The 12,059-nt window shown below is 47.2% G+C and overlaps 1 protein-coding gene across 1 annotated transcript in view; it reads right to left on the bottom strand.

The window, feature by feature from the left end:
* The window catches only part of RAB37 (RAB37, member RAS oncogene family), a 65,601-nt gene extending 54,764 nt beyond the window's left edge, over positions 1-10,837 (bottom strand). The window contains exon 1 of the mRNA XM_065909274.1: positions 10,766-10,837. Coding sequence (XP_065765346.1) covers positions 10,766-10,837 — 72 coding nt within the window. The remainder of the gene's footprint in view (positions 1-10,765) is intronic.
* Positions 10,838-12,059: the final 1,222 nt, after the last annotated feature.

Below are 12,059 nucleotides of genomic sequence, written 5' to 3'. Positions count from 1 at the left end.
TCCTGTCTTGGGTGCCTGGAGCCATTCTGATCTCCACAGGTGGGCTTGTTCCTAGAACTGTGGATATCGCAGCCTTTTGGATCAGTCACTGAATCGGGACCCTGAACTTGGCAGCCTGAGATTGCCACAGGCGTTTGACCTGGTCCTCTGATTTTCCCATTATGTGAGACGAGAGGTCCCCAACTTCAGGACGTCTTCATGGGCACCAATATCCGTGTGTCCATGTTGGGCGGAAGTGAGATATGGCCTGAGTCTTCTGAGCCAGGCTGCTGAGCCTCCCAGCCTGCCTGACTCAGCTCCTTGGGGTGGGGAAGGGGCCTTGTTCCTGGGCTCTCCGGCCCAAACCTCGCCCAGCAGATGTTCACTGAATCAATTCTCAAGATTCTCAATCAAGCATATCCGGTTTCAAGGGGGGCAGGTGGAATGGGACCGTGGTGGGGTATAAGGAAATGACCCCAATCCCCTTTTGTTTCTTTCTTGGTCTCGCCCTTAAAACCCAGATCCCTAAGTCCCTGCCATGAGCCCTGAGCAGGACGGAGGCAGAGCTGTGGGTCCACACCTGTGAGCATCATCGGGATGATGACGACTCCTGAAGAAGAAGCATCCCGCACCCCTGCCCTGGCCAGCGTCCTCTCTCCCCACAACCAGCTCAGGTCCAGGGCAGGCTCCAGCTCAGAGGCACATGGTCCCTAAAGGGGTGCAGGAAACTGGGTATGTGGGGAGAATAGAGTGCCTGCCTGACCTAGGTCACCGTTAAACGCAGCCAGGGGAGGGGGAGATCAGAGAGGAGAGGACCTGTGGGTAGAAAGCGCCAAGGGAGCCGTAGATTGAGGCCATCCTTTCAGTCAGCTAACCGCATCATCCTGACATCGTTCAGCATCTGAGTTCTCCAAGTCTCCCTCTCTTTTATCATCCCTGAATTTCATGCTTAGCAAACCATCCGCTGATTATAATACGGCTTGACATCCAGGACGATACATCGGTTTTGTGAGTTTGATTAGCACAAGACTGCCTGGAAAGATGGATCCATTGGGTTTTTTTGTTTGTTTGTGTGCATGTTTTGGCTTTTATTTTTAATGCTTTTTTTTTTTTTTTTTGAGATGGATCCACTCTTGACTGAGTGAGCAAAACTGGGTCTCTGATCCTACAGAGCTGGGGCCACACATGGGACCCTGTCAACACCCGAAAATGATGACAATCTGTGATCCCCTTGGTGAAGTCCTTTGCCCTCTGCTGAATCCATCCATTTGCATTTCCAGCTTGCTGGGGTTGGAATCTAGGCTTTGCCTCTAATTAACTGTGTGACCTTAGGCAAGTTCCTTAATGTCTCTGTGCTTCAGTCTACTCATCCCTAAAATGAGATTAAAATAGGTTTGTTGCAGGGTTGAAGGCTGTTAAGAGCTTAGCACAGTGTCTGGTTCATCTGTGCTTTGTAAGGATTGACTCTTGCTATTAGAATTTCCATAATGCCTACCTGCTGTGACCTTGAGCAAGTAACTATTTTTTTTCATCTGGCTTCTATTTCTTTATTTATCACATGGAACTAATAATACAATCTATTGGAAAAAGCATGGGGCAAAAGTAAAGTGTCATAGAATGTATTATAAGTTTTTTTTAAAACTATAATGCTCCATAAATGAACCAGGGGTTTATTTTTATCATTTATCATGAACAATTATTAGTCTCACGGGGTCCCTCTGGACTATGCTGTCAGCGACAGACTGGTATTTGCCCTGTGTGCTTGCCGTCTACCTCTACAAAGATTAAATCAAGAACTGCTGCAGCTGCTGACCTTTAACACCCCCTGAAGGAGTTCAGGGTGGAGAGCAGGAATGAGGGAGGCACTCTGTGCTCAGCGAAAACTGGCCGAACAGGTCTTCAGATATTATCAGAAGCTGATTTTATGAGCCCAATTCTTGTTATGTCCTCCTATCTAGAAAAGCACTAAAATCCTTCATCGTGATGACTGCTCCTCGTGACGAGTGAAGGCCTCAGGAGACTAGTAGAAACCTTCTGGAAAAATATGTGCTTGATTGCATGTGTTCCCCCTTTGCTGACAAAGGTCCATCTAGTCAAAGCTATGGTTTTTCCAGTACTCATGTACGGATGTGAGAGTTGGACCATAAAGAAGGCTGAGTGCCGAAGAATTGATGCCTTCGAACTGTGGTGTCAGAGAAGACAGCAAGGAGATCAAACCAGTCAATCCTAAAGGAAATCAATCCTGAATATTCATTGGAAGGAGAGATGCTAAAGCCGAAGCAGCTTTGGTCACCTGATTCATTGGTAAAGACCCTGATGTTGGGAAAGATGGAGGGCAAGAGGAGAAGGGGGCGATAGAGGATGAGATGGTTGGGTGGCATCACAGACTTAATGGGCACAATTTTGAGCAAACTCCAGGAGCTAGTGAAGGACTGGGAGGCCTGGTGTGCTGCAGTCTACGGGCTTGCAAAGAGTCAGACACGACTGAGCGACTGAACAGTTGCTTCACCAAACATCACATATACACTGACCTTTCCTCCCCTGCCTCTTTGGAACAGTTTCTCAGAGCTATCTGAGCTGCTGTCTCCTGGGCTGGAGTCCTCATTTTGCCCCCAATAAACTTAACTTGCAACATTCACGTTGTGCTGTTTTTTAAGTTGACAGTGCAGATGATTTTAATACTTATATCCTAGCCTAGTGAAACCTTAGAAAGGGACCAGAGAAGAGGGAAGAACATGGGTAAAGAGGAACTTTGGCACCTCTCTCCACAGAGGAAGGGGGTACCTCAGGGGCTGGGGGAGGCTCTGAGTCTGTACCAGCAGCTTCACTCCCTCCCAGAGGTTGAGAGGCTTCTCTGTGTGAAGCCGGGAGAGGCTGGAAGAAGTTGGTTCCGGTCCTGACTGTCCCCTGAGGGTATTGCTCTGATACTTGGCAGAGCTGCCTTTTTAAAAGCAGAGTCGCTGTTAGTGATGTGGTTGCAAATTCAAATGGCAGAGGGAGGAGGAGGGGAAAGGTTTGCTTTGCCTTTGAAAGACAGTAAGAGATAAGAAAAAACAAAAAATACGAACACCTCATCACTGGTCCTGCCTATACCTTGTGAATGTGTGTGTGTGGGTGGGTGTTTCTGCTGTTGGTAATGGGGGTAGGTAGATGGCTAGAAGGCAAGAGGAAACATGAACGTAAGCAGAACTTGGCTCAAGGCACATAAAAGCATATCTATGGGGCTTACATGAGCACCAGTTATTAAAAAGATACCTTTATGTTAATGGCTAAATATTGCCTGCTAAAAGCAGAAATGCAAATAAGAAGGGAGGGAGTAGACTTTGGCATCAAGGTCAGGGAAATAAGGATCATTTGCTTGGGGAATTGTGAGCTCTGCTTGTTTCAACAGTTACATTATTTCCATGGCATCACTTAGGGGCTTCCTAGGTGGCTCAGTGGGTAAAGAATCCGCCTGCAATGCAGGAGATGCAGGGAACACAGGTTAGATTCCTGGGTCAGGAAGATCACCTGGAGGAGGGCATGGCAACCCACTCCAGTATTCTTGCCTGGAGAATCCCATGGACAGAGGAGTCTGGTGGGTTACAATCCATAGGGCTGCAGAGTCAGATACGACTGAAAGGACTGAGCAAGCAGCGCTCAGCACGTCGCTAACTTCATGAGTGGCACAAGGTCTGGAAGGCTTTGACGGGTGCAGTCAGGGGTTAAGATGTCTAGATCTGTTGTTTGCTGCTGTCTTGGAGTTCTCTTATCTGTCCCCCAGAAAGCTTCCTCTCTGGGCAGATGGAAGGGTGGTCCAGGGCTGTTCCAGTTGGGGAGGTGCATTACCTGAGCTCTCTGCTAGGTAGCAAAGAAGCTGTGATCTCCCTTCTTGCTTGCAATCTCCAGGGATTGTTCCTCTTGTCTGGGAGGAGGATGGAAACAAGGAGCATGCTGGGATACGCTTGGAGCCACTTCATGTGTCTAGCTGCACAATCCCCTACCCTGCTGCTCACCTCTGGCTGTTTACTTCCAGCAAAGCTGGATTTCCTGCCCTGAAGATGAAGGGAGATGGCCCAGTCCTTTCCCAGAACAGCTCACGAGAGGATCACTAGTGAGTTTCAGATGTTTCCTCACAAACAGTCCCAGGAATTCTAAATTAGAGGGGAGAAGTGTTTGGAGTGGGAAGCCTGAGACTTTAGAAAATGACTTGGAGAGGTTGGGCAGAGTCATAATCATTTCCTGCTAAGGTTATCCAGGAGAACCAGCCAGCATCTCTCCCCAAGCCAGCTGGCTGAGCTGGGATCTGGGCGGGACTGAGAGATTAGCCCAAGGAGTCCCAGATGGTCAGAGATTGTTAATGATGTAACATACACATCATTTGTTTATTGGAAGGTCTCCAGAGTGAGCAAGAGAGCAAAACAAGCAAATGGAAATATTCTACAAGGAGTGGAACAGCTAATCTTTCTAGGCTTTCTTGTTTGTTTCCGAGCTGAGACTGGAAATCAGGCAAGAGTTGGACCTAGCCGTTCTCGTGCTTTCATTTTTTCATAGACTTTTTTCTTTTGCTTTTCCCTTTTCCATCTCTTCCTCCCTTCTCTTTCTCCTCCTTCTCCTTTTCCCTCTCTTTTCTAAAAACCACTTTATTGAGATGATGAACTTTGAAAGTGAAATTTCTTCACCTACAGGGCATGGATTTTTCTGTGAAGTCAGATGCTTTGACCACCAATTTGTGTTTCATTAACTCTGTTTGATGGGGAAAAAAAATGTCCCTGAGGGATAAGGAATGGTTAGAGTGAGACAGATTAGCTGGTATGGTCTTTTGCTGATTGATTTGTCTTTCTCTGATAAAATTTTCTGATAGGGAAGAAAAATACCACAGAACCCAGACTGATATCTAGGATGAATGGGTGGTGGCCTTGTGGGAGGGAGGCTGGCTGGTGTATAGATTTCTGCCTTTCTTAGATATTAATACTCAAGCGGGGGCCATGAGCGAGAAGCCTCAAATTGAATGAGAAGTGACCATTTCTTTCTGAGTTACCCCCTGTTATCTTCCCAGATCTTTATTAGGGCGCCTCTGAGACTCTACTGAGTATTACAGCAATTCGTGTGCATGTTTCACAGGCCAGGGCCTTACTGAAGGTGGGAACTCCTTTTGGTGTGTGTGCATCCTTTATAACGCTCATCATAGTTTCTCATCCTTTGGAAACGATCCATAAATGTTTGCTGAATGGCTAGATGAGGCACATGCACTATTGAGGGAATAACTGTACAAGAGGGATGTGAAAGATCAGCCCAAGAGAGGAGGGAGAGGAGGAGAGGTGACCTGCTTCCGTGTCTCACTCACGCAGAAGAGGTGTCGGGGGCAGAGTTGGAAGGAATGGGAATTCTGTGGGACAGGGACCTTTTGATTTTATTTCCCTAGTATTTCCATTTTTCCCCAATGAGGACCAGCCCTGGATGAATGGATGGATGCCCCACTCCCCGTCCCTGGTGACTGGTTTTGTTAAGGTGCTATGGAGGAGATTGACTTCGGCATGTTAAATATTTGCTCCTCTTGAAACAAAACTGGCTTGTGGGTGTTCATTGCAGTGCTGGGGATGGTGAGTTAGGAAGTGAGCTCTTGAACTGAAGTCTCTTTGTCCTGATTCACCAGCATCTGGGGCAAAAGCTGACCCCACTCTTTCCCCAGAATTCATAGTCAGGCCTGGCACAGCAAGAACCCAGCACGGAGTTTCTGAGCCCCTAATGCACATTGCTGCCTTTCATGGCTCCTGAGATTGTCCTGGTAGCAAGAGAGGGCTGGGAGTTCTCTGATGGAAAGAGCAACAGGGTTGTTTACATGTTTTAAATTATTTAGCTGAATCAAATATTCAGATTTGTGAGAACAACAGCAACTCTATTTAAAACCTCCAAGCATATGATGGATGTACTCTGCTTCCAGCCAAGTTCCCAGCTTCCAGCCCAGACTCAAGGGATATTCTGAGACTTTCTCAGGCTCATTTGGTTCAGCCTTCACCTCTTGGGATGAGTTAACTGCGGGAGCCATCCAAGGCTGATGATCCTTGTCAAATGTGTTTCAGATAAGTGAACTTTAATGAGCGGTCTCACTGCATCCGTTAGGGAAATAAAAATGGAGGACTTCAGGCTTCATAAGCAGGGGAGCAGGCCCCTGACCCACCTGAACACTACCTAGATTCTCAGCCTGCCTGCGGGCACAGCATGTCAGGTGACACCTTAGATAAGAAAGGGGGTGAGTCTTGGAATCTCTTAAGTCCCTGAGGACCTGGCCAGAACTCCCCGCCTTCTCCCCCCATCGAAGAAGTCTTATGACTCACCAGGTGAAACAAACAGCGTTGTAAAAGTTAAAGTTAAACCAGAGATGTATTTTTGCACGCAAACTGATGATGATATCAGTCTGGGATCTGGGATTATAAACGAGAGCCCTCCGGACTGCATTTGCTGTCTTACCCGTGGGCTGGACGGACCTCCTGGGTGCTGTGCTGAGTCACTTCAGTCATGTCTAGCTCTTCGCGACCCCGTGGACTGTAGCCCACCAGGCTCCTCTGTCCATGGGATTCTCCAGGCAGGAATACTGGAGCGGGTTGCCATGTCCTCCAGGGGATCTTCCCGACCCAGGGATGGAACGCGCATCTCTTATGTCTCCCTCATTGGCAGGAAGGTTCTTCCACTAGCACCAATTGGGAAGACCCTTTCCCAATTGGGATTCCAGGTTGCCGTTAGTGAGGGACTTCCCAGTGCTGTTCAAGTCTGGCTGAAGGTTGTTGGCCTGATTTGGTGATGTAAGACTGTTACCTCTGTCTGTTGTTTCTATTTCTTTTCTTTTAATGACAGCATAGTGAAATTAAGTCAAATAACCCTCTGTTAAATATTGGAATTGTTTATGTGTGTGTAACAAGCAGTTTTTTTTGTTAACAAATCCTTCGAACCTAAAACGAAAGTAAAACTTTTGGTGAAACAGCTTCCCATACCCCACCTCCCAGAGAAAAGAGATGTTCGCCTTACGAAATCAGGGTTGCAATATTCACATAGAAGTCAGGAGTTTTGTGTAGGTGGGTGTGTGAGCTCAGTCCCTTGGGATCGTGTCTGTGAAATGTGTGTGTGTGTTTCTGTGTATGAAGCTGCTGCTCTTCTCACTAAGCTTCATCATGTTAGGTGAGACCCAACGTGACATCTACCGAAGTTGTTCTGGAGCTCAAGATGGGTCTCCTAGTAACAACCATTTATTGAATGTTTCTTATACATCTGATAAATAATAAAGATATTACATTATGTTACTAACATTTCACTCAAAAAAAGAAAAAGAAAAAAGAAAAACCCTCAGCAAGCCAGGTATTATTATCCTCGTTTTATAGATAAGAAAAATAAGGCTACAGACGTCTTTCAGAATCAAATCAAGGTCTGGTCTGATTCCAAGTCTGGGGTTTCTTTCCACCATACAGTAGTATCTTTTCTCTGGCAGCTTTCTAGGACTATCCTACATAAAATTTAGTAGCTCTGTCAAAACATTAAATAATGCTTCACCCTCTGTAAAGGTGACCTCTGGGGAGGAGGACAGGGTCAGTGTGTGGAAAAATTGTGGGGGGTGGTTTCTGGGGAACTGGAAAGGTTCTTCTTTTTAATTTGTTTTTTGGCTGCATCACGTGACATGTAGAATCTCAGTTCCCTGAAATCTTCAATTTCAGGATTGAAGGTGTGCCCCTGCAATGGAAGTGCAGACTGCTTTTTCTCCAAATTTATTTATCTATTTTTGGCTGTGCTTGGTCTTTGCTGCTGTGCCGGCTTTCTCTTGTTGCAGCGAGTGGGGGCTGCTCTCTAGTTGCGGTGTTCGGGCTTCTCTCTGCGGTGCCTTCTGCTGCAGATCACAGGCTCTCGGGTGCGTGGGCTAAAATCGCTGGGACACGTGGACTCCGTAGTTGTGGCTGGAGGGCTCGAGAGCACAGGCTTGGTAGTTGCGGCGCACAGGCTTAGTTACTCCAAGGCGTGTGGGATTTTCCTGGATCAGGGACCGAACCCTCGTCTCCTGCCCTGGCAGGCGGAGTCCCTCCTCCTGAGCCGCCAGGGAGACCAGGAGGCGCAGATCCTTAACCACTGGGTCTCCAAGGACGTCCTAGTGATGGTCTGTCTTCGTTCTGGTAGTGGTTGCACAGAAGTGCTCACTTTGTGCTAACCCATCAGGGTGTAGACATACGATTTGAGCTTTTCTTGTATGTGTTATTTTCCAATAAAATGTTTATTAAAAAAATCCTCTCTAGCAATTAATGTTGGAAGGGAGCCCTCCCTCCTACGGTCACTCTGTTAGAGAGAACCAACAGGAGTTCCTCGGACTCTGTTGCATAGTAAAGTTTAAAATAATACAAATATGTCGGTACCTTGTCCCTTTACAGAAGGTTACTAAGTGGATCACAATGAAAAGTCATGTACAATAATAAAATAATACTAGGAGGAGGTGACCAGTATTATAGGAAAAGGAAAATTGCTACCCACATATGTTACCCTGTTTGGTATCACAGAAGGTTTAAGGCCAGCTTCTACCCTCAAGATGCTTACAACCAAGTTGAAGATATTGAGCATTTACTAGTGGTAAGTAGACACCTGTCTTCAAATGTATTGGAACTTGTAGGAACAGGCTCCCTTCCAATTTGGTAATCAATAAACTCAAAGGAAGTGAACCTTCTCATGGGCTATAGCCTAGATTTCCTGTGTGGGTAACTGAGGTGGGAAAGACCATATGTGATCAATAATTTTGAAACTTGGACTACCAAGTCTTAAAGCTTTTAAAATGGATATTTATATATTTATAGGATGGCTTAAACATGGAGAGACCCATGTATCTAGTCACCAGGATGCTTTTGTAATTGATTTGTAATTATGTTCCCTTTTGTTTGCATGCATTTTTGACTGAGGCTAGATTCACCACCTCTAAGAACACAGACCTTATTCAAGTTTATTTCTAACAGTGGGGGTTTTTAAACTTCCTGACTCGGGAAGTCAAGCATTTTTCTTCTTCTCTATAGCCTAGAGGTTCAGGGACCTAAAGGGAGAAGTCATTGGACTCATCAAATCTATAGACCCTCTTCTCTTAGTAGTTGGCTTTCTACAAATGTGTCAGAAATAGCCAGTGTGGCACCTGGCAGTTTCTGAAAGTTTAAAGTGCATATTTATTTTCTAGAGATGATGTTAAAATACATATTCAGATTCAGCAGGTCTGGGGTGGAGCCTGAGATGTCACACTTCTAACAAGCTCTGAGGTAAGGTCAGTGCTGTAGGTTCATGAACTACACTTATAGAGAGAAAAGAATAGTAGACTTTGAATCATAATTCCTGGCTTTTAGCACTCTGCCATTCACTACCTTGTTTTCTTGGACAAGTCACTGTACTGCTCCAGGTTTGAGTTTCCTCAAATGTCAACTGTAGGCGTGCATGCATGATAGTAGGCTACAGTCGTGTTTAACTCTGTGTGGCCCTGAGGACTGCAGCCCACCAGGCTCCTGTCCATGGGATTCTCCGGGTAAGAATACTGGTGTGGGTTGCCATGCCCTCCTCCAGGGGAGCTTCCTGGCCCAGGGATCAAACCTGCGTCTCTTATGTCTCCTGCATTGGCAGGTGGGTTCTTTACCACCAGCGCCACCTGGGAAGGCCAACAACTGTATAGCAGGGGACAAAAGAGGATGAGATTACTTCCAAGCTTACATTTATGGAATTTTCAGAGTGATACCTTGATTTAAAAAAATCTCCATGTATAGGACTATGTACTGCCTTTCAGGGACTAATAGATAAACTGGTGTTAACAAAGCAGGAAATAAAAGGGCTGAACAAAGAAGGCAGAGAAAGAGATGAGAAGTAATGGTGACTTCTTATGGCAAAATATACGTTCAGCTTATTTACAGTGATTTTTTAAAAAAACATTTGTTTGGCTGCGTCAGGTCTTAGTTGTGGATGCAGGAAACTTTAGTTACAGCTTGTGGGATCTAGGTCCCTGACCAGGGATCAAACCCAGGCCCCCTGCATTGGAAGTGTGAAATTTTAGCCACTGGACCACAAGGGAAGTCCTGACTGATGGGTTTGGATTGGAAAGTGTTGCCTAGAGAGAGGCTGCTACTTTTCTCCAACAATCACTTCAAGAGGATGTTACTGATAATTTATATTATAATTTAGCTATGTTACTGATAACTTAGTTATATAAAAATCTTGAATGAGAGAAGCAAGGGGTGAGTATGAGCTATGAAATAAGCACTTTTCAGGAGGCTATGAGCAAGTCCTGGCTGGAAGGCAGGTTTCCGGTGGTGCAAGGGAGTCTGGTTTGAAAACAACAGTTTATTTTTGCTGCAGACCACTTTGATGTTTAATTTCAGCAGAGCTGGCCCGGAATTCGGGTATTTGACCTCAACTACGAGACTTAATGGGACTGGAGCTTGGGAGGCAAGGGTGGGAGAACAAATGTATCCTTCCACAAGGGTTACGGAACGCAAAGATTCTGGAGGGTCACAGGGTTGAGAGTCAGGAGAGAGGATGTGAGAAAGGGACACAGTGATTTAAGTGAATGAACGAAGCCCCCGACGATATGAACCTCTGGCGGCGGCCCCTCCCCCGTGTACACGCATCTGTTTAAAGTAACAAACAGCATCAAGCATAAAGGATTCCCCAGGCTCACAGGTACGGTCTAGTTTCTCTTTAAGTTCCAAAGCCAAGTGAAGGGAAGAGAGAGAACTGGTGACGGCGCCCTCGCCCAGGATTGAGATGGGAACCGGGGGGAGGTGGGGGGGGGGGGCGAAGAGATCCTTACCTTATGCAGGACGTGCTCATGGAAGTCAGGGCCGGCTCCCCCTTGGTAGGAGTCGAGTCTCTGCAGGTCCATGCCCGGCTTGGAGCCCGCTGTTCCCCGCTCTCCCTGCGCTGTGCGTCAGCTCCGTCCGGTCTCCTGGGGGTGCAGCAGGCTCGGGTCTAAGCCCCGCGGGCCGGCCGCATCCGGTTCAGCACTGGACAGCTCCCGCAGCCGCTGCGGCGCGGTACCCTGGGAGCAGGCGGCCTCTCCCTTCCGCGACCGCAGCGTTTCAGCACCAGGAACAGCGATACCGCCCCTGCGCGCCCAGGGCCAGAGTTCTGAGATGCCGTCCCCTCTCGGGACTCCAGGCTGTTGGGAGGGACGCAAGATTTCAGTCTAGCCGGCGGTCCGTGCGAAGGTCATCCAGCTACCGTATCCCGGGGCCTCAGCGTCCCGGCTGCGTTCTCAGGGCATTGTGGTCCCGGGAGCTCACCGATCCTGATACTTAGTGACCGAGCATCCCCGTCACACCGCGCAGCTCAGCTCTCCTGCTGCGGTTGCCGAGGTGAAGCCCAGCGGCGCTGGAGCCGCTTCTTTTTGATCTCTAGACAGTTCCCTACAGGATGTATGAGGCCGACAGATGAGGGCCCAGAGGGGTCCCTGAAGTTTCTGAAATAATTTGCACAATTCTGCTCACCTGCATTTCCCTACAGAGAGGGTCCAGAGCTTAAATTACACTCTCTAGGATGCATATGTCCTCCTCCCCCAAACTTAAGAACACTTGGCTTGGGAAAGGCAGAAGGGTTACTTGGTTCAGGCTCCAGAGTTCAAATCATAACTCTGAAAATGAGGGGTTTCCCTGGTGGCTCAGCTGGTAAAGAATCTGTCTGCAATGCGGAAGACCTGGGTTCGATCCCTGGGTTGGGAAGATCCCCTGGAGAAGGGAAAGGCTCCCCACTCCAGTATTGATTCAGGCCTGGAGAATTCCATGGACTATAAGAGTCAGACACGGCTGACTGACTTAAGAACAATTGGCTTAGGAAAGGCAGAAGGGTTGTTGTTACGGGTTCCAGGGTTCAAATCATAACTCTGAAAATGATAAGTTGTATAACCTCAGCAAGTTACTTAACTTCCCCTAAGCATCCACGAAGTGGAAATAATAATAGTTCCTATGTCATGGTGTTGTTCTGAGGTTTTAATGAGTTTATTCACGTAAACAGCCTAGAATGGTGCCTGACATGTATTAGGAACTCAAAAAATGCTAGCTATTGTGCTTTATGGACAAGGGGGTGAGAACTCCGTCTACCTCTCTCCT

This window comes from Muntiacus reevesi, chromosome 18 (assembly GCF_963930625.1).
Source record: "Muntiacus reevesi chromosome 18, mMunRee1.1, whole genome shotgun sequence".
Lineage (NCBI taxonomy): Eukaryota > Metazoa > Chordata > Mammalia > Artiodactyla > Cervidae > Muntiacus > Muntiacus reevesi.
Note: the sequence above shows the minus strand (reverse complement) of the source record. Positions and strands in the feature narration are given on the sequence as shown.